The sequence below is a fragment of the Trachemys scripta genome, chromosome 1 (genome assembly GCF_013100865.1).
Source record: "Trachemys scripta elegans isolate TJP31775 chromosome 1, CAS_Tse_1.0, whole genome shotgun sequence".
Lineage (NCBI taxonomy): Eukaryota > Metazoa > Chordata > Testudines > Emydidae > Trachemys > Trachemys scripta.
Window position 1 is genome coordinate 241,210,587 of NC_048298.1, and position 23,359 is coordinate 241,233,945.

A 23,359-nucleotide genomic window follows, 5' to 3' on the forward strand; every position below is an offset into this window, starting at 1 on the left:
CTGGGCTTCTGTATTTATTTTGTCTCAAAGATTCCGAGTCACATTTGTTCATTTTACAAGTGAAAAATGTGGAGGTGGAGGGCGGAGGGGCATTGCAAGACAAAACCAATCATTTTAAGATGCGGGGGACTGGTTCTTTAAAGATGTTTGTAGGACAGTTTTTCTTCAGTACCATTTGTTGCTACCATCATCATTGCCAATTGCATTTAAAATCCCTCACATTGACCTTTAGGGCCTGATCTCCACTATGTTACATGGGTGTAATGTCACTGGGGTAAAACTAGTATGCTACAGTCAAATTGGAGAGTCAGGCTATATAGAGTGATTGTATGAATTCTCATGGCCCAGTTCTCTCTCTGCAGGACATAAGCACCTCATATTCAATGGGTGATACTGAGGGAGAAGACTCAAGCTCTTACTGGAGTTTCTTATAATTTAGTCTTAGCTGGGTTCACAACTATTACTATAAGAAACTAAAACAGGGATCAGCAGCCTTTGGCACGCGACCCGTCAGGGAAATCTGGTGGCAGGCTGGGCCGGTTTGTTTACCTGCAGCGTCCACAGGTTCAGCCGATCGCAGCTCCCACTGGCCATGGTTCGCTGTTCCAGGCCAATGGGGGCTGTGGGAAGCGGCGGCCAGCACATCCCTTGGTCCATGCCACTTCCCACAGCCCCCCATTGGCCTGGAACAGTGAACCGTGGCCATTGGGAGCTGCGATTGGCCGAACCTGCGGACGCTGCAGGTGAACAAACCATCCCGCCCACCAGCGGATTTCCCTGATGGTCCGCATATCAAAGGTTGCTGATCCCTGAACTAAAAGGACTGATTCTTCTCTGATACTGGTGTAATTCAGGAGTAACATCAGTGAAGGCAGTGGAGTTCTGCCAATGTAATACCTATGTAAAGTGAGAGCAGAATCAAGTCTATAATGAATAACTGCCATTTGACTTCAATGGAAGCAGCATCATAACCTACGTTTCCATTGAGAGAAAGGTGTGTAAAAATCTGATGGCTGGATTATAAAATGGCAATGAATGATTTTTCAGGTGAGCCTGGTTCTCAAGGTCCCTCTGGTGTCCCTGGACAGAAAGGTGAACAAGGTTATGATGGAATTCCAGGTTCGCCTGGAGCAAAGGGTGATCCAGGTAAGCATCATGCCAGGTTACCTTTCTTTTGTGTTAAAATGTACATATATGTCAGATATTTATTACAGAAATGCACAAGAAGTGTCTGATTGCACAGTCAAATAAGATGGAGGACCATGTAGTTTTAAGTACTTACATTGGGAGGATTATATACTGAAGTTTGTATAATGCCTTGCAAACTACTATAAAGCTGGTAATTTGGACAGAAAGTTTCTCAGGAAATTGGTAGGTCTGGCTCAATACTGACGTTTTTCCCCTAAGAAATTTGCAACAATAATCTTTGTTTGAAATATTTCGGTAAAACAAATTGTTGGTTTTTCATGACAGAAGTTTTGAACTGATTTGTAATGAAAACTTTTACTTCAAATAGACGTAAAATGTCATTTTGGTTTTTAAAACCAAAATATGTAAATAACATTTAGTCTATACGAAACAAAAAAATTGTTTCAAAATTTCTGTGGGAAAAACACATTTTTTCATCAGAATTAAGAATATCTCCTCTTAACTCCCATTGACATACATTGACAAGGACTGCAGCATCAGACCCCTAAAGTGGGCATGGATATTTAAATCCAGCAGAATGTTATATTCTTCACATGAGCATTCCTGAAAAGGTATAAATTGGAGGGGAAAGAACCATGTGTACAGTTAGTGCAGTTTGGACCAAATCTTGAGATCCTTACTCAAAATAGCAATAAAGTCAAAAGGGGTTTGCCTGAATAAGGACCTCACAATTTGGCTCTTTATGACTTAAAAATGAACATGGGGAAAAAAAAAAAAAAAAAAGACTGAGCACCCTGCACCAACCACCATCAACAAATTATATCTAAACTAAACAGCATTAGTTAGCCCTCACACTAAATAATCTTCTCTTAGTTCATGTAGCACTAGGGAGTCCTGAACCAGCTTTGATGGAGATGAGTGCCTTTAGTTAGTTGCATTGTGCATCAGTGTTAGCTTGATAGAAAAACTGTTGCAAAATCTGGCAGTATTTTAAAGATTTGCTGTTTAGGAAATCTTTTCCCATAACCAATTTGCTGTGAAATATTGGAGCTGGCTCATCCTTTCTTCATTATTGGTACGGTGGTGGCACATAGGGGCCTCATTCACAGATAGTCCCCATTGTGCTAGACACAGTGAAATACATAACAGAAAGACAGTCGCTGCCCAGAAAAGCTTGTGCATAAACCATTCATTTTCAAGTGCTGGTGTCTGTTTTTGTAATAAATATTAATTATGCATTAAATGTAACTATGTCTTGTCTTACTTTTGCTGCTGTCACTTGTAGGTATTCCAGGTAGAGGGCTTCCAGGATTTCCTGGTGCAAAAGGAGATAAAGGTAATATAAAATAAACAAAGTTTTTAAAACTTAATTCTGTAGTTCAAACACATGTGCAACTGCATTCTCTTATGTGCTTCACTATTTAAACCTGGAAGCAAAAACTCTGAGGTGTCAATTACTAATTTCTATTACAGTAGCAGCATCTTAGACATGAATTAGATATGCCCTAAATAGGTAAATATTCTTAGTGTGGAATTTACTGCAAGCTGTGTTGTGGTGAGATAATGCAAATAACTCCTTTATTTGTATTGTGTGGAGTGCTTTTGAATTTGAAGTCCTTCTGTTTCCATACTAATTTTGTAAAAATCAAAGTCTAGCTATTTTTCCTTTCTTTTACCATTTTATTTTATTTTATTTTATGTACATATTTTCACCAGCCAATAAAATACATTGAATGAGCAATGAAAGTTCTAAAATAAGCTTTAAATTACCTATTTATACAAACTTGGAAAAAAATTCATGGTTTAAATGTCAATCTTGGTAAATCTATCCTCTTTTGCTGAACTAAACCCTGTTATCCTTACCCAAGCAAAACTTCCACTGCGTAGACACCAGTGGAATTGTGGCTGATTAAGGACTTTAGGATTTAGCTCATAAGAAGGTTTAGGTGTGAGTGCAGTGGATGAAGGTGATGGAAGTGGGTGAGCAATAAGCTACAAGCAATTTAGCTAGCCAGACCCTTCAGTTAAACTGAGCATTTCTTTTACCTGATTCATGAAGATCTGGTAGAGAATAATGAAATTTCCAGAAAGAATTTCATTGTAATCCAAATGTCTAAAAGAAGATCAATATTTACCATAGAAATAAAGGTTATCAGCCCATAATGATGCAAAATGTTCCAGTTATTATCATCCTTTGTCTAACTACTTTGGGGGTTGTTTTAAATCTTAGGTGCAAAAGGTGATGTGGGTTTTCCAGGATCCCCAGGAAGCCCGGGGATTCCTGGCTCAAAAGGAGAAACAGGATTTGTTGGTCCACAAGGTCCTCCAGGCCAACAGGGCACTCCCGGAATACCAGGGAGATCAATGGAAGGTCCTAAGGGAAACAGAGGACCCCCAGGTCAACCTGGACTTTCAGGTAAGTTATTAAAAATCTACAAACTGTAAAATATCTAATGTTTATAGTGATTATATGAGTTTATTATTTACTTTTATTACTAGTCAGTACTAAGGATATTAGTGATATCTCCTTTCTATTAATACTATAGTTTCATATTGTTTTGTATTAAAGTCTTTATTATGTTTCTTAACTTTTTATAGATTTTTTTTTAATATAAATTGAAATCTTCCTAGTTGTCCTGGAAAAGCATTCTCCCAATGGACAGTTTTGCAGTGTATCCTAAAACTGATCTGCCTTTGGGGTAGTTTAATCTCTCCTCTTAGCTCATTCCATCCATGAACTCCCTTGACCCAGACCACTTTATCTGCAACTCCGATGTGCTTCATCCAGGGTTTTATTAGTGGCTTTGTACCAGAGAGTACAGTCGTCTTTGGCAAGCCATGGATGGACATATCATAGCTGATGCTGCTGGGTCGCAGCCTGTTGATGTATTTGAAAATTGGGGATAAGGCCTTGAGTTGGCAGTGGAAGTGGATTAGAAGCCAATGGCAAGTGTGGAACACAGGAATGATTAGCTCATAGCACCATGGGTTGCCAAGTTCTGCATGAGCAGAAGCCTCTACATTGCTTCTTTTTCTGCCCCAGATACAATGAATTACAGTAATTCAGTTTGGAGAAGATTAATATGTGGATCACTATTGCAGATCCTTGTCCAGAGAAAATGTGAAGCCTCCTAGCTTCATATAGCCTAAGGAGAATTAAGATAGTTCTTGATCCTTTCTCAATCTGCTTCTCCAGTAGCAGTGGTGAGCTCAGCAGGACCCTGAAGCTCTGAAACTATTAGAAGTGGAAACTGAACCATTGGATAAGTAGGTCCGTGACCTAGCTAGTTGTTGAAGCATTCCTGCTCCTTACTAGCTTTACTTTGATCTTGCCCACTTTAACTTGAACCATCTGGTCCTAATCCAAATACTGATGTCTTATAGAAAACAAATTTGCCAAGAAACTTTTGCCCACCCCTCCATTGTAGGTCTACCAGGTCCAATGGGACCACCAGGATCTCCGGGCCTGGAAGGAGCCAAAGGAGAAAAAGGAAACACGGGTTGGCCTGGACCACCTGGAAGACTTGGAATCAAAGGTGATCCGGGATTCCCAGGCATTCCTGTAAGTTATTTTAACTACCTTAGTGATTTCTCCAGTGTAGCTCAGTAGCACATAGTGGTCATTTTAGTTCTTCCAGTTAATGGATGTATTAATCATAGATATTTCTTTTTCAAACTAATAATACTTTATATCCAGAATGCTTTCAGACTCTCTGCTGACTGTGTAAAGTCTGTTTCAAAACATTTCAATTCTCTGTTTTAAGGGCTGCCTAACAATGAGCTAATGAACTTTATAGGCAGAAAATAACAACATACAGACAACCAGCATATAGTTTAGGGTGTATTAATGGTACAAGGTGGCTGCAGCTCATCAATTAATTGCAAAAGAATTTGTACTTCATTTTAAAGATTGCATATTTCACAATAAATTGCATACTGAAAATATCCAAGCTATTTAGATAAGATATGAAACATTTCAAATTAAGTAAGTGTGCTTTCAGTTCTGTAAATGATGAACTATTGCTGTTGATGTAGAAATTGAAACAAGTAAAGATATAAATACATTATTGTCATATATCAGTCCTCTTCTCCCAGCCCCTAAAAAAATCCCTTCAATACTGCCGTGCATCTCCACCTACTAGAAAGAATGAGGTGAAAATCTCTGTCCATTAAAATCTACAAGACTGTATACCAGGGATCTCAAACTCAAATTACCAGGAGGGCCACATGAGGACTAGTACATTGGCCCGAGGCCCGCAGCACTGAAACCTTTTCGTACAACGATACAAAAGTATAGTCAAAAATGACAAAAATGAAGAGCAATGTAGTATGCAATTAAAAGTCAACGTATTAACGTTTTTAAAACTGTAATGCAAAGAGGGGTTTTCATAAAATATAAACTCCTGTAACTATTCCTTATGTGGTCAATAACACTGATGATGATCTATACCGGGGTCTCAAACACGTGGCCCGTGGAGTTATTTCCTGCAGCCCGCCATAGGTGCCAACTCTTTCCTGCACTGCGTAACCCTTTTCACACACCCCGGTCACAGCGCAAAGTCAAGAGGGAAACTGAGACTCGCCTAGGAATTATAAAAATGTTACAGAAAATTTCCACTTCATCACAGACACTGTCTAGTGTCCCAATGGAGAGACCCCGGGCAATGGGGTGGGGGACCTCTGGTTGCCCAGCACCCCTAACAGAGAGACCCCTGGGCGATGGGGGATGGTGCCCGGTGCCCCTAACTAACAGTCACAGGGGTCTCAAACATGTGGCCCCGCTCCTGCTCCACCTCTTCCCACCCCTTCCCTACCCCCATTCCAACCCCTTCCCCAAATCCCCGCCCCTGCCTCACCTCTTCTCCGCCTCCTCCCCTGAGCGCACCGCGTCCCCGCTCCTCCCCCATCTCTCCTGGAAAATCCTAAGTGCCGCCAAACAGCTGTTTGGCAGCGGGAAGCGCTGGGAAGTAGGCGGAGGAGCGGGAATGCGGTGCGCTCGGGGGGGGGGGCAGAAGGGCGGGGGAAGGGGAGCTTGGCTGCCAGTGGAGTCGGCGCCTATGATGGGCCGCAGGAAATAACACTGCCTGCAGGCCACATGTTTGAGACCCCTGCTCTATACCCTTCCTCTCAGTATTTCTGCCTCCTCATTTCTTGAAGCACAGTTCTCTTCAGGTTGTAGCTCATTCTTTCTTCTAGCAGGAAATTAAACTAAAATATAATAAAACTAGATGAATAAAAGCAGGGATAAGAGAGTAGGCATGGCACCATCACACTCATTGTACAGGATGAAGAGGGACTCAGGAAAGATGTCATTAAGATCCTAGTGTGGGAAGCAGGATTCCAATGGTGGACTCAGAGGAACAGATTCTTCATAATGTAAAGCCACACTGGATGTTCTTCTGTCTCCAAGGGGCTGCTTCTACAATGACACTTAAACCAGTGTCTTGAATTTTTTAAGTTGGATCCTTGTTCGTCACCAGCTTTCCGTTCAGAGTAGCTGCATGCCATTAATAACTCGGAGAGACAGATGTTTTCAACATGCAGTGATAGCAAGATTCAAATGTGTATTCTCTTTACTAAGTACCCAGAGTGCTTATAAGCAGAACTGAATGAAAATCAGAATTTCTGTCCCACAGGAAATTCTGATATTTTAACAAACGATTTGTTTCCAAATCAGGACAAAGAATTGAAATTTTTCACAAAATGAAGTTCCAGTCATTTTCAATTGAAATATAACATTTCAACATTCCCAAATCAAAATGTTTCATTTTGGTTTTATTTAACTGACCCGAAACATTTCATTTCGAGTCAGTTAAACATTAAACTGCATCTTCCTATTATGTTGCATTGCCTCAAGGGAGTTGTGGTCAAGTATCTGATGTCCCTATTCTCTCTCATGGACCAGTCTCCCAGGCCAGACTACATCTCCCATGAAGCACCGAAAGCCATATGACTCCTGTGATGCACCATGATGCTGGGTCAGAGGGGAAACTGTGTTGCATCTTGGGAGATATAGTCCAGCCAAGGAGGCAACTTCTAGGAGAGAATGTCATATGAACTACAGTTACCATGTACCATGATAGGGAAATGCAATTTAAAGTTGAATTGACTCAAAACAAAACATTTCAGGTCAGTTCAACAAGCTGAAATATTTCCTTTCAGGTGGAACCAACTCAGAGCAGCATATTTCAGTTTGGTTTTCCTGACAGAAAATTGAAAAACTTTGGCAAAATCAAAATTTTCCTGTTGATTTTGCAGAAACTGCATTTTCTTTTGAAAAATCATTCTGATGGAAACTTCCCAACCAGCTCCAATTGTAGGAGTCAGGGTGGGGAGCACAAGTATACAGTTTGTCTGGGGGAGGTAGCCTTAGACCCCTTGCCTTAGTGCTGCTCAGACTCAGGCAGGTAATCAGGCAATGCAATACTCAGCTTATGCACATGGCATGCTCCTTTTAAAAGAAAATAATTGATGTGTGCCATGTGCTTTATGACTACAAGTAACCACATCATTTTATTTTCTGAATACCTCCCTTCACCTTTCTGCTGTCATTTCTCCCTGTGGTACCCATCATGGTATCTCTAACGTATTTTGTACATTTCTTAGTGCAAGGGGAGTTAGGTTCCTAAATACCTTTTTGGATCTGGAACTACATCTGTATTTCCTCTGTATACCTATGGAGCTGTATGCAAATGTTATATTATAATAATGGCTTCAGTCCACTGTAGTATTTAGGACTTGTGTTAGCAATTTGTTGTGGGAATCTCCAAGCTATGCTTAGATGCTTATTCTGGATCAATTGAAACAGAAACTAGAACCAGCTTCTACTGAAGGATGCTGTCAATAAATTCTATTGGGTGACTAATGAGTTTACTATGCCTTGTGTGAGTCTTACAGTATGTGGCCTTGATTTTCCTCTAGCACAGGCCTAGTCTACACTACAAAGTTAGGTCAACATAAGTTGCCTTGCATCGACCTATTTGTACACGTATCTACACTCAAATTTGTCTCCTGCTGACATAAGCACCCTGTTATGGTGATGCAGTAAAACCACCTCCCCAAATGACATTGAGCTGTAGTCAAAGTATTGTGGTTGACACAGTTCAAGTGTAAACATTGCGTGACCTATGCCAATTCTAACAGTCCTCCAATAGTTGTCTCACAATGCCTGACACTGACAGCTCTGGTCACAAATGTTGAACTCCACTGCCCAGGGGTCACAAAGACCAGAAGCCCCTCCCCTGTTCCTTTAAAATGCTGTGTATTTTTGAAATGCCTTTCCCTGATTGCTGGGCTTGGTGAGCTCACCTAGCAGCTTTCCCTTGTTGTGTGCAGCTACCCAGACGACTATGCCAGCTACACGCTCTAGACACATTCCTGCCTGGAGTAGACAGGAGGTATTGGATCACTTGTGAGGAGAAGAGACTGTTCAGGCACAGCTATGGAGCAGCCATAGAAACATGGACATCTACGAGAAGGGGATGCAGACGAAGGGGTACTACAGGGAGCAGTGCCACGGGAAAGCAAAGGAACTGTGGCTGGCATACCACAAGGCCCGGGAGGCCAACACTCGATCTGGTGCTGAGCCACAGATGTGCCATTTTATGACAAGCTGCATGCCGTACTTGGCAGTAACCCCACCAGCGCCCCACAGACCGCTGTGGATACCTCAGAGATGTAGACCTCTAGCATGAACAGTGAGGAGGAGGGAGGGAGATGCGGTGGGGCGGGGCAATCTGGCTATGCCATGGACCTATAGAGACTCTGCTGCAGCCTAGCCAGTCCAACTAGCCAGGCATGGGCAAGCACAGTGCAAGAGATGGAATCTTGGGAAAGTGAGTGCATACATTTTCCCTTTTAATGTTTAAATGTAAAGATGGCGCCTGGTCCATCCCAAGTTACTAAAGACATGTATCGACTTTTCATTGTTTTACTTATCTGAGAAGAGGTGATAGTACAACAAACGGAGCTAGATTTGTTATCTTCTTTTCATTTCCCTGTAGGATTAGGCGTTGGAGGCCCTGTGGAGCAGGTTGTGATGTACCTAGGAATGTCCCTTGTGTCCTCCTGAGAGATCTTGATGAAACTTTCATAGAGTTGCTATGCAGTTCTCTCCCGAAGGTTTCTAGGGATGTCCATCTTATTTCTTCTTCAGCGGTAGGACACTTTTCCACACTGCTCAGCCATCATTTTGGCAGGCACCATTGTAGTAAGCAGGCTAGTGGCATGCGGTCCTGTGTGGCTTTGGGATGCCCGCAAAGGCTGTGTTCTCTGTGCCGCTGTGACACTCAGGAGTGAGATATCAGCTAAAATCACCATCTATGAAAAATAGTGCCAGCACTCAGTGCCGTTGCCCTGTACTTGTACCCACTGAAATAGAGACCATATTGTGTTATGCAACTGAAAATGTTAATACCCTTCTCCTTTCCCCCCACCTGGCCCCTCGCTGACAATACTCACCATGGCTGGGGCGGGAGAATAGTGCTGTGCAGAGGCGTGCCGCAGCTGAAGTAGCAATAAGTATGTCTTATAACACATTTTTATGGGAATGAGGGAAGGGAGTTTTGAAGCTTATCTTCCATTGTGACTGTGCATACAATTATACATATTTCCATTTTATCTGGAGCTGCTGCTGTTGCAGCCTTGAGGAGTGACCCTCCACACCTGGGGAATGCCTGACCCTATTGAAGAGGAGAAGGGATGATATGTTCTGTGAGATCTTGCAAACCAGTGCTGCACTGGACTGTGAACAAAGGGTCTGGTGGGCTAACATGGCAGACAGTATGGAGAGGGATAGAGAGGACAGGAGAACATGGAGAAAGACCCAAGAATCCCATCAGGAAAAAGAAAGAGAGATGCACCAGGACATAATGAGGCTTCTCAGGCAGCTAACACAAATGCTGCTGACCCTTGCTGACCAACAATCACAAACTTGCCACCCTTTACAGTCCCTGGAGAAGTCCATGGTGGCAGCTCCCTGCTCCCCTCAAAAATCCTCTTGGAACCATGGATCTCATCCCTAGCCCTACCATTCCATGCCAGGGGACAGTAAGGACAACCACATCTTCACATCCATGACCTATGAAAGGCACAGTTGGTGTATGTATCCAAAATGGACTGCATTTCTGCACTGAAATGGACAGAACTGTTTGTATTGTATTGTATTGTTCCTTTTCCTTCACATTGTTTCATTTCACAGCTTTTGTCAGTGAATGCAGGTCTATATTTTGAAAATAAATTCATTGTTATGGTTCACCCCACATACTGCAGAATGTATGGCAGGATGCAAAGCTCCTAGTATTTGTAAGTGTACAGCACCCCAGAGGTCATAGGTTCAAGGAAACACCCAGTCATAGGTGTAAATGTACAACAAGCACTGCATAATTCATAGTTTCAGTGAAAGACAGTGTAATAGTTATAAATGTGCCACAAAGCAGAATAATTCATAGGTTCATTATAAGACATAAAGAGTTCTATGTATAAATGTACACCAAGCACAGTTCCTAACAGCTCACAAACCTTCAGGGCCAGAGCACAGTCAAACATGTGCCTGACTGTGGAAATGCTCTTTCAAAGCCTCCTGTAACCACATAGCTCCATGCTGAGGTCTTGTAATGGCCCTTGTGCTTGGCTGTTCCGAGTCAGCAGACATCTCCTCTACCCTGGCGTCAACTCCCCTGACCCCTTTGCCTCATATAGATAATGCAGCAGAAAACAGGCAGCTATAACTATTCAGCTATTTTTCTCACTGAGATCCAGTCTACCAAACACATTTTGTCATGCTTCATCTATCATTTTGCACCTGCTGAACTGGTAGTTGAATCTTTCCTTGGTGCTGTCAAGGTGGACAGTGTACAGCTTCATAAGCCAGGGGAGCAAGACGTAGGCTGGGTCTTCCAGAATCACTAGTGGCATTTCAACATCACCACTGGCAATCCGGGGGTCAGGAAAGAATGTCCCTACTTGCAGCTTTCTGAAAGTCATGTGTTCTGAAAGACGCGAGTGTCATGAACGTTCCCTGATCAGCCCTCATTGATGTTGATGAAGCATCCCCAGTGATCCACCGATGCTTGTATAACCATAGATAAGTTGCCGTTTTCTGTTGATGTACTCTGTGGCAAGGTGGGCTGGTGCCAAAATGGGGATATGCATGCCATCTATTGCCTCACCACAATTTGGGAACCTGATTGCTGCAAATCCATCTACTATGTCCTGCTGATTTCAAGAATCACAGTCCTGCATAACAGAAGACAATGAATGGCCCTACACACTTGCATGACAACAGCCTCCACTATGGATTTCCCAGCTCCAAAATGATTTCCCACTGACTGGCACCAATCCAGAAATGTAAGCTTCCAGAGTGTGATCACCACTCACTTCTCAACAATCAACACTCTCGCTCTCATTCTGGTGTCCATGTGCTGGAGAAATGGTGCGAGCTCGGAACACAAATCCTGCAATGTGGCTTTGCACGTCCGAATGTTCTGCAGCCACTGCTTCATGTCCAAAATCTGCATTATGATGCAATCCCACCAGTCAGTGCTCATTTCTCCAGCCCAGAAGCTGCGCTCCACCATTGGCAGTTGCTCCATGAATACCATCAATGACCTTGTTTTTCACTATGTCCCTCAACAACCTGTCCTCAAAGAAATTGCCATGTCTCCTGCTATTATAGTTCTTCTTGCGGCTCTGATAGTACCAGAGAATCATGCGGCTTGTATTTGCAACACTCCTGAGAATGGTACAGAGGTATGGTGATCCATGCTTCCGTCAGAGATAGCAAACACCAAACAGTGCCATGTGGTTTGTGGGATCTTAAAAAAAAACAACCCACATAATTATGGGATATGGATGGCATTATGGGATATGAAGAAAGTGGCATGCTGGGAACTTGAGCCCTAGCTCCCAGAGATCCCTAGGTGAGTTATTTATATACCACAACACATTGCAAAAACTTCCCAGAAGGCAATGTGCCAGATGGCAGCACATGGCACACTGGGATACCTACTCATAATGCACCACACTTTGCATCGACACAAGTATTCCTGGTGAGTGCATGCAGCGCCGATGTAAGCAGCCAAGTGTGCACGAGCATGAGCGATACACTAATTTTGGCAGCTGTATGTTGACGTAACGTATATTGACCAAAGTTTGTAGTGTAGACACAGTCTTAGACTATTGTAAAACTGTTATAACCAATTTCACTGGAGTAGTTCATTTAGACCAGCGTATATGAAAGGAAAATCAGGCCTTGGGTGTTAAACTTCTTCGCTCCTAGACCAGTTCAGCACTGCTGAAAAGACCAAGTCCCCTGCAAGGGAACTTGAGGCTAATGAATAACTTTCATCTCATTCCATATATGTACTAATCCTTTCTCTGACTTGAAATATCCTATCTTCCCCCTGGGGTCACCTGAGGCCAGCTCCCTGAGTCTAGGATATTCTGAGTGAGTGCTCTATTTAGTGATACTTGTCTCCCTTCTAATATTTTTTCATGGTGTCATTTCCCAAGACTCAAGGCCACCTGATTAGTTAAACTTTTATTGAGCCACCTTATTTTGTCCCAGTGTGTTCTCAAGATAAAGCATAGCATAGCACAGATCATCACACAGGCTGCTCTACCTGCTTACCACAAGCCTTTGTTTCTGAACAAAGCCTTCTCATTTGAGCAACGTAACATTAGAGAAGGACCATCTTTGGATCAAATGGCTTGTCTCTGATTTTAGAAATTACCGACTTGAGTGTTTTTTACAGCTTTCCAAAATCACATGATTATTTGAGAGGTGTGTCATAGCAATATAGGATAACTCATGTCTGGCTTCTTCTTATACAGGGTAGTGCTGGTTTACCAGGAGATATTGGTCAAAAGGGTGATATGGGACCTCCAGGAGTTCCCGGGTTTCAAGGTGAGGAGAAATATGTAATTTGTGTATAGTTACAAAATTATTGATCTCTAACTTCATGTAAGGTAGAGGGAGATTGTGCTTTCCCCCCCCCCTCCTTTATCAAAAGAAAACATTCAAAGAATGTTAATCTAGCAACCCACAAATACCGTAGCCTTAATTTTGAAGCTATCTCAGAAGCCAGAACAAGGACAACATGAATTTGTCAGTAATTTTTTCCCTTTTCTTGTTCTGAAGATTGTACAATTCATGTTTGCTTTTGAAGAAAAATGAAAAATCAATGTTTGTATGTTCTAAGAATAGTCAGGGTTTTCTTTGAGATGCGGTGTGACGTGCTAAACTTGAGGCTGCTTGCAAGTAGACAAACCTTTTCTATCACTTCCACTATCATTATTATGTTTATTAAAATTTTAAGTGTAAGAAAGAATGCAGCTGTCAATACATTTGAAGTGTATCTGAATTTAGAAATCTGAGTGTGAATTTGTCTTCAGTTATCTTTTAATTGAATATTGATGGCAGTTTTATGTCATCACTTCAAATGCCCTTTTCCTGGAAACATTTGAAATCAAAGGAACTGCTCATGTGGGTAAAGTTACTCATGTGTCTAAGCATTTGCAGGATTGGATCCATTATTCAGCACACACAGTTTTAAAACAAGAATTAATGGCTTAAATTTTCATGTACATCTGACTTCAGGTCCAAAAGGATCTTCTGGCTTCCCAGGTCTCAAGGGAGAACAAGGTGACCAAGGGTTTCCTGGCTCTAAAGGTATGGTAAGCTTATATATTTTTCAGATTTTTAAAATAGGTATTTTTTACTTAAAGTAGCATTATGTCACCCTTTGCATTTTGTACAACATAAAAAAAAACCCAGAATGTGCAAGTGAGTTAATAGAATCTCAACCTCAAAATGTACAGACTGTAAAGATAATTTACAATTAGATGTAAGCTCTTAGTTCTTAGAGCTAGGTTTCTATCCCAATATATTTGTACAGAGCCTAGCACAACGGGGCCCAATCCTTATTGCGACCTTTGGGTGCTAATGCACATAATTATTAATTATTTATATTGTCTGATAACAAACACTCTCTTTTGTATTTGCTTCATCAATTTTGACAGGTTTACAAGGTCCACCAGGTCCTCCAGGTCCATATCAGCTTCATAAAGGGGAACCAGGTTTACCTGGACCTGTCGGACCAGTTGGTCCAAAAGGGTTCCCTGGACTTCCAGGTCCAAAAGGACAGCAAGGTGAGAGGGTCTTAAAGTTGCGTATAGGTGGTGCATAATGTAAAAAGAAGCTATGACAGGCTGAGCATTAGCAGGCTATTGGCATAACTTAAGCTCTGTGCAGCTGCTTCTCCAGCCATGTCTGTAGTGGCTGCCTATAGGAAAGTGATGCTTCTCTTTGAAGTTCCAGTACAGCAGAGGTTCTCAAACTGTGGTCCGTGGACCACCAGTGGTCCGCAAGCTCCATTCAGGTGATACACAGATAGTTCCCTCTAAGGTGTGCGCCTGGGTGGCTGCACACGAGAGAGCGAAGGACCACCCACCTAATTAGTGGAGCCGCGCAGCGCGTGGCTTTTCTAATTAGGTGTCTGGACCCTGGAGAAGATGCACATGTAAGGTGAGGTGGTGGCCTTGGGGGGAATAGGTGGGAAGGGGGAGTGGGGTGAGAAGAGGGGGTGGGGGGAATTTGGGATGTGCAGTGCTGCGGTGGCCAGAGAAAGAGACGACTTTTCCCAGCTCCAGGGCTGTGGCTGCCAGGGAGAGTCGGCCCTCCTTCCCAGCCCCAGCTCCGGGGCTGCCGCAGCGGGGGAGAGAGGGCACATCCATCGCATTAGAAAGATAAGACTACTGATATTAAAATATGAGTTGTGTGCTTTATTTGTAGAACAAAAAAACCTTAATTATTATTAAGGGTTTTTTATATAGTGCTTTTATCCAAAGCGCTTTACAATAATTAGCTAATGGTACAAACAACATTTGGAAAGATCACTAAGTGGTCCGCCGAGACCCTCAGCAATTTTCAAGTGGTCCGCGAAAAAAAAGTTTGACAACCACTACGCTACAGGAATGCCAAAAGCAGGTCTTCAACAAGGAGTCCCCACTTTCTCTCTTAGCCCAGTGTCTCTGTGGAACTGAGCAGCATTTAGCATGAAACTTACATAAAACACCTGAACTGGAAAGTTTAAATTTTTTAAAGAGATTAAGAGAAGTAGGGAGAAAGTATAGGGCTGGCATAAGTGGCGAGGGCTGGTAGCATTTTGGATTGGCAAGGGGGAGCATAGGAAGCTGCAGTTCAGAAGGGTTCCAAAATCAGTAACATTTTAAAGGAGAAACTCCTTCCCCCTGCTCTCCATTATTTTATATGGAGGTGATGGGGAAATAAGGTGAAAGACAATTTGTCTTTTTGCATTATCTATTTAACATAAAGGGCATGATGATTCTTCTTGGGGCCATATCCATGCACTATTGTGAGTTGGTTAAATGACTGTGAAATCATCCAAATGACTTCACTGTCCAATCAGAATATGGCTTTGGCCAAAAAGAGTCTGTAGCCATGCTCCAATAGTTATCTCAAAGCCTTAATGTCACACTGCACTATACAGTATCTGCAGAAGAACAGGTGTAACTGAAATATCTGGAGCAGAGTGGAAGTACCAGTTTGGTGCTGGTACTGTTAAACTGCATCCCCTGCATACAGCAGTCTGGTATTTAAATGAGAGTGAAAACACACTCAAACAGCTACAAAATAAAGCACTGAACTAACGGCTAAAGCCAAAACCAATCTGGCAAAGACCTAGCAGGGCTGTGAATTTCCTACAACTTGTTACTGACTTTTAGCTCTCTTTATGGGCTTTTATTTGAAGCTCCTTCAGCCTTGTACTCCTGCTGTCATAGAATGAGGAGAAAGGCCTGTGTGTCGTCCTTACTGTCTGGACAAATGCTAGCAGGAAATCAGTTGCTACAGATGCGCACCTCCAGTGGCTATATTTTGATCTTCTCCCATCCCACACCCCTCAACACCCTTCCCCCAGCAGGCACCCCCACCTCCCTGCTCCGGGTACTAGCATTTACCTATAGGTACTGGGCATGTGCTTTTTTCTGTATTGCCAGCCCATAATCCAAAAAGCAAGAACAAGTATGTCTCTGTGATCCAATTGTAATTATTTCTTATATTTCAACAGGAGTGACAGGACCTGAGGGTATACCCGGGCAACCTGGTAATCCAGGATTTGATGGTCAACCTGGTCAGAAAGGAGAACCTGGTCCTTCTGGTCCTCCAGGTAGGTCTGTGTATTCTTTAAAGACTCTGTTCTTCATTCAAGGGACTATAAAAGATTGCTTATTAAGAAAAATAAGGTTGGCAGTTGGATAAAGATGGCACAAGAAGCAGAGACACATAACAAAAACACTTGTATCATTTAAAAGCACATGGTCGTTGAAGGATTGCTGGCACCTCCAAGAGATTTTTTGATGTAATTTAGTGACATATAAGGCTATTTTACATAGAATTAAATGGTCACATGTTATTTGCCCCAGTCCTTATAAAAGATGGGGGTAGATCAGATACCAGATAAAGAAAATACAGCTACAGTGAATAAAAGATATACAGGTTCAAAACCTCCACCTTTCTCTTAGGGTACAGCTACCAGTTATAACTGCAGGAGAAGATGTGTTAGATGCAATTATTAATAATGAAAAGACTCTGGATTTAGAGAGATTACCTGTGGAATTTTATAATACCTTTATTGAGTGTCAGGCGTCTTATTTTACGTGGCTTAATCTAGAAAAGAGATGACTCAGAAAGGAAATGTTCACAGTCTAGAAATATCTTCCAGATTGAATAATTTATTCTTTTGAATATATTGTTTAGTCCTCAAAGTGATAGCCTGGTGATCAGGAATTGAGAATTTAAGATCTCTGCCTAGTTTTAATGAAACAGAAGTTAATATGGTACTTTGATTTAATTGATTTTTTTAGCCTAAATAGGACCTGAAAGAGTATTTTTATTTTGGGGAGATTCCAGGTTACATTGGAAGGATCTCTAAAAGTTTAAGCCTGATGTTTAGCAGCACTTTTAAAAGCAAAGAAAGAAACAGAGGTTTTGAATAAATGAGAAAATCACTGCACAAGAAGGTGCTGAATTAGGTCACCATTAGGAACACTGCGCTCAATTCTGGTTGTCTTATTATAAAAATGGTATTACAGAGATGGAAAAGGTACTGCAGAGGATAGCCAGAATGATTCAGTTATTTGCTGAATTTAGTTCTACAGCAAGGCAGAGAGACTAGGCCTCTATTCTTTGGAAAGGAAGAAACCTCAGTGAAGTATGTACAGTTCTGATGGGAATAGAAAGGATAGAAGCTACAAGAGGATCTGATTTTCTGTCAATTTCAGGAACTAGTGGCATAAACCAAGCTAGGGGAAAGTCAGGTCCCAAAGGAGTCTAGGCAGAACTTCAGTAGGCAGCACTGGTGGTAGACCATGTATGGAATTCTCCACAGAAGGCCGCAACAGGAACAGCTTTAATTAGGGTTCAAGGCAGAGTTAGACAAGTATATGGAGCGGGGGGATGGGGGACACACACAGACAACATTACAGAACATACAAGAGAGTGTATGAATCCAGCCTGGGATGCCAAACCCTTATTAATCCCTACACTATGTTTGTTTATATAAAACATTCCATGATAGCAGAATAGATTGTTTGGATTGTATTGGAAAATTATAAAAATGAAGATGTGCAGAGGAATATTAGTAAACTAACAAGATTATAAGCAGTGTGTTTTATCTGTGTTGGTCCCAGGGCATGAGAGAGGAAAGGTGGGTGAGATAATATCTTTCATTGGACTAACTTCTGTTAGTGACAGAGACAAGGTTTTGAGCTTACACAGAGCTTTTTCAGGTCACCTTGTCTCTCTAAGATGATAAGTAATTATTTCAGTTGAATTGATTGATCTGTACAAAGCATTTGCAGTATTGTATGTTAAGAACACAGCATAGTACAGGGATCAGCAACCTTTGGCCCGCAGCCCGCCTGGGTAAGCACTCTGGTAAGTGTGCCAGGCTGGTATGTTTACCTGCTGCGTCCGCAGGTTCGGCCAATCGCAGCTCCCACTGGCTGCAGTTCGCCGCTCCAGGCCAATGTGGCCAGCACATCCCTCAGCCTGCACCACTTCCCGCAGCCCCCATTGGCCTGGGACAGCAAACTGCGGTCAGTGGGAGCTGCGATTGCCTGAACCTGCGGACGCAGCAGGTAAACAAACCGGCCCAGCCCACCAGGGTGCTTATCCTGGCGTGCCGCATGCCAAAGGTTGCCGATCCCTGGCATATTACTTACAATCCATGGTAAAGGACACTTTAGAAAAACTTAAGAAAGATAACTAGATAGATCTGAAAATAATAGATGATAGCAATTCTAACCACTATAATCATAGAATCATAGAATATTAGGGTTGGAAGAGACCTCAGGAGGTCATCTAGTCCAATCCCCTGCTCAAATCAGGACCAACACCAAGTAAATCATTCCAGCCAAGGCTTTGTCTAGCCGGGCCTTAAAAACCTCTAAGGATGGAGATTCCACCACCGCCCTGGGTAACCCATTCCAGTGCTTCACCACCCTCCTGGTGAAATAGAGTTTCCTAATATCCAACCTAGACCTCCCCCAGTGCAACTTGAGACCATTGCTTCTTGTTCTGTCATCTGCCGCCACTGAGAACAGCCTAACTCCATCTTCTTCAGGTAATTGAAGGCTGCTATCAAATCCCCCCTTACTCTTCTCTTCTGCAGACTAAATAAGCCCAGTTCCTTCAGCCTCTCCTCATAAGTCATGTGCCCCACCCCCCTAATCATTTTGGTTGCCTTCCGCTGGACTGTCTCTAATTTGTCCACATCCCTTCTATAGTGGGGGGACCAAAACTGGATGCAATACTCCAGGTTTGGCCTCACCAGTGCCAAATAGAGGGGAATAATCACTTCCCTCGATCTGCTGGCAAGGCTCCTACTAATACAGCCCAATATGCCGTTGGCCTGCTTGGCAACGAGGGCATACTGCTTACTCATATCCAGCTTCTTGTGCACTGTAATCCCCAGGTCCTTTTCTGCAGAACTGCTGCTTAGCCAGTCGGTCCCCAGCCTGTAGCGGTGCATGGGATTCTTCCTTCCTAAGTGCTGGACTCTGCACTTGTCCTTGTTGAACCTCTTATAATAATCTTGCAAACAAGTTCCATTATAATTTCCTTTTTTTCACACTCCTGTAACTTTCTGAAGTTTTGGGGTTGAACTTTTATGCTTGGCAGGATAGAGCAGTGGTTTGAGCATTGGCCTGTTAAAGCCAGGGTTGTGAGCTCAATCCTTGAGGGGGGCCATTTAGGAATCTGGGGCAAAAATCTGTTTGGGGATTAGACCTGCTTTGAGCAGGGGGTTGGACTCAATGACTTTCTGAGGTCCCTTCCAACCCTGATATTCTATGATCTTTGGGGGAGGGATAGCTCAGTGGTTTGAGCATTGGCTTGCTAAACCCAGACTTGTTAGTTCAGTCCTTGAGGTGGCCATTTAGGGATCTGGGGCAAAAAAAAAATAAAAAAAATCTGTTAGGGACACTACTTGGTCCTGCTAGTGAAAGCCAGGGCCGGCTTTGGCTTTTTGGCCGCCCCAAGCAAAAAAAAAAAAAAAACAGGGCAGCCGGAGCGGAACAAAAAAAAAAAAAAGTGGCTGTGCCGCCCTAGGATTGGGCAGAATGCCGCCTCGAACAATCTGCCGCCCCAAGCACCAACTGGTCCTGGTGAAAGCAGGGGACTGGACTCAATGACCTTTCAAGGTCCCTTCCAGTTCTATGAGATAGGTATCTGCCCACAGAGGAATAGTTTGGGAAAATTTAGACAAAATCCCTTCAGCCATTTGAATCATGAGAGCATAAAAAAACATTTTCCATTTTAAAAATAAATAAAATAGAACCATCTTTCTTATCCCATGGGGCTTACTCAAAAATAGATGAACTTTTGGATTTGATGACTGATTAGGCTATAATGTACAGTGTGTGCTTTGCTACATTTGAAAAAAAATACATAAAATTACAAGTACTTGAAAATGCAGGACTCCAGATGCATAGAAGAACATTCTGTCAGTGCACATAGGTCTGACCAGCAACCACTGAAGTCAATAAGAGTGTGTTTTTGTTTTTTTTACTTCAGTAGGCACCGGTCAGAGCCTAAGGTTACTAGTATAACTTCATTGATTTTATTTACATTGATGAGAGATCAGAAACATGCCCTTAAAGATAGATGTGGTGCCCATGAATTGTAAGTGCAGCAAGCAATTTAGCTCTGTACTTTTTAGTAGCCACTCATACCATTCCCAAAGTTTGTTAATTGCAGAGGCTGAATAGATGCAGAAGGAGGTGGTGCTAGCAACTTGTGGAGGCTGCATTCCTTGGAAACTTGGTCAATTTGTTTGAATGAAGCAACAAAGAAATTGTGCTGGGAAATGTGGCAGACAATTAACACAATCAGAAGTTGTGGCTTGTAAGATCTGCCAGCAAACTAGTTCTTCACTAAGGATTTGACAGGCCCCACAACACATGAGACCTCTGTAGCTCTATTCCTCTAAAGCTTAGAAATCCACAGGACCTGAACTTTTGAAAAACATCAGAGGACATATTTGAATGGAGGCTTCACTATAGCTATGGGTCAAGCATCTTACAAGTACCGCTGACAAAGCCTGGAGATCTTGCAATCTTAATCAAATCAAATCCTTTAGGACTGTGCAGCCTGCTTTTCCAGTGCACCTAGCCCATAATGTTGGCCTGGGGAAGAGGCCCACTTTCCTGCTCCTGTTGAGGTGATGATCGTCCCTTAAGCGTCTCTGTGAATCCTTAAGCACAGAAGCTGTATTTTTCCCCTGGTCCTTGCACAGGGCTGGCACAGAAAAAGGCTCCATCCACCCTCCGACTCTTCCCCCCACGTACACACTCCCAATTACAATCTGCCCGCTAGTATCTTCAGGTCCTTCTAACGTCAGAAAATGTAAACTTCCATGTATTATGTATATTGTAAACAACATGGATGAACAAAATGGGCACTTTAACAGTGCAGAGAAATCTTTCCTTTACAGAACTTGCTGATGTCTGAGTGCTTATTTTCCCCAGTCTTAATGTTGCATTCAATTTTTTTTTTGTTTGTTTTTTCATTTAATATGTGTTGTAATTTCAGACAGTTCAAATTCTTAACAGTGATTGCCTGGCAAGCAGCAATTCTCTAGTTCCCTTTACTTGCTTTAATTTCAGCTCCATCAGAAGTTGGCACACTTTCTCTGTAGGCATTTTTAGAGACATTTAATAATCATTCAAAGTACTTTGGTTTCATTTACTTCCATTGTCTAAATTATTTTCCTTTATGTGTTAGAGTTTAAGAAATTAAAGTAAAGTAGTACTGAACACTGCAGAGTAATTTTTCTCCCCAGATAAAACGTTTAAGTCTAGTGCAAGGTTAAATACAAAACACTGTGCAAATACATAAGGCATAATCATTGGTTTCCTGATCATTTAAAATTGTTATCATCGACACTGTGTGCAGTCTGCTCAACCGAGTGCGATAATACAGTAGCTGTGTACATTGAGAATAAATATACAATTGATGGCTCAGATTGGATTCTCTCTATTGACACTTTTAGAAATAAAAAAGAGGTAAATGTGACTTTCTGTCTTGTAGGTCCACGAGGAGCCAGAGGTCCACAAGGCCCTGAGGGTTTACCAGGTGCTATGGGCCCACCAGGCACACCATCTGTCGCTCATGGCTTCCTTGTTACCAGACACAGCCAAACCATTGAAGAACCAGAATGTCCATCTGGAACTAAACTGATGTACTATGGCTACTCCTTACTTTACGTACAAGGCAATGAAAGGGCACATGGTCAGGATTTGGGTAAGAAATAATAAAATAAATCAAATCAAATAAGATGTTAGCATGCATTACTGATGAGTGTGTAATGCAGCTTAATTTCATTACAGACGAAACAAATATTTATCTTATTCGTAGGCTCATACTACACTATGTAGAGCACAGACTGCATAATAATCATACTAACTTATAGCTATTATAGTGGTTTACCCTTTTCCAGCACTGCACAAACATGCCCTGAGGAGCGTGATGGGACATACCCCCATCCCACTGGTAGAAAGGCTTAGGTGCACCTGCAGAACATGCTCCACCTGGAGAAGGAGAGCTTAAAAAGGTGAAACAAGCCACAGAAAAGGGGGGAAATTTGCCTGGTAGCAGGAATGCTGCTAGGGACTGCTAGTGAGCTCTAGTAGCAAGGGGAGCTCAGTCTGAGGCAGTGGCCAGCCTTTCCTTCCCCCCGACTCCCCACACCTTCAGCTTTCGGCAGAGGAAGATTGACTTTACAAGCTTATTACCGACAAGGGCCCTGAAGGGCTGCTTCCCATCAGTGATCTGTGGCAGGACCTGGAAAGCACCTCCTGGGATTATAGAGACAAGTGAACTGTAGTTGGACTCTGAAAAGACCCCGGCAGTGAGCTGAACACGTGCTGGGAATAGTGAGATTGCCCACAAGTGGGGCTCCCATAGGCAGGGCTTAAATTCAGCCAGAGCTGTCCAGAGCAGAGCTCCAGTAAATATTTTCAACTTCCCTAGAATTGGGGGTGGAGGTAGGGTGACCAGACAGCAAGTGTGAAAAATCGGGACAGGGGTGGGGGGTAATAGGAGTCTATGTAAGAAAAAGCCCCAAATATCGGGACTGTCCCTATAAAATCGGGACATCTGGTCACCCTAGGTGGAGGGGCCTGGAGGCCCCAGAAAAATACTCCATGAGAATTTAAGCCCTGCCCATAGGGGACCTAGGGGCAAGAGACTCAATGAAACTACAGCCTAGCCCAGGGTATGGGTCAGCTGACTACAAGGAGACAATGACTTCTTTGATCAGAGAACCTCAGGCATTCAAGGCACTGCACATGTATAATGTATTTGATTGCTAGTTTGGATAATTACTAGCTAGTAATCAAAAATATCATCTTTGTTTAATGTAAATGTATTGGTGTTACTGAAAAGCCCTTAAGTTTTGCATTCCCTGACTTTTTATATTTAAGTTTGTGATCTTATTGTTGCTTTAATGTATCTTTTGGCATCTGATAAACAAATATACAATTCTAGAGGCAACCATTATATAAACTTGACTACCATGGAGCTGAGGGGAAAAAATTATTTTAAAGTCTGATTGTGGTCTGCCATTGGGATTTATACAGGAGCAAAACAAGCTAGCCCTCCCCTCTCAGACTGATATCAGAACCTCCC

At 42.5% G+C, this 23,359-nt stretch overlaps 1 protein-coding gene across 1 annotated transcript in view; it reads left to right on the forward strand.

Moving 5' to 3' along the window:
- COL4A1 (collagen type IV alpha 1 chain) overlaps positions 1 to 23,359 on the forward strand; it is a 218,906-nt gene that overhangs the window by 188,220 nt on the left and 7,327 nt on the right. Inside the window, exons 39-47 of the mRNA XM_034774844.1 lie at positions 1,048 to 1,146; positions 2,435 to 2,485; positions 3,380 to 3,565; positions 4,578 to 4,711; positions 12,982 to 13,054; positions 13,748 to 13,819; positions 14,170 to 14,298; positions 16,239 to 16,337; positions 21,761 to 21,973. Of these exons, the coding sequence (XP_034630735.1) occupies positions 1,048 to 1,146; positions 2,435 to 2,485; positions 3,380 to 3,565; positions 4,578 to 4,711; positions 12,982 to 13,054; positions 13,748 to 13,819; positions 14,170 to 14,298; positions 16,239 to 16,337; positions 21,761 to 21,973 (1,056 nt within the window). The remainder of the gene's footprint in view (positions 1 to 1,047; positions 1,147 to 2,434; positions 2,486 to 3,379; positions 3,566 to 4,577; positions 4,712 to 12,981; positions 13,055 to 13,747; positions 13,820 to 14,169; positions 14,299 to 16,238; positions 16,338 to 21,760; positions 21,974 to 23,359) is intronic.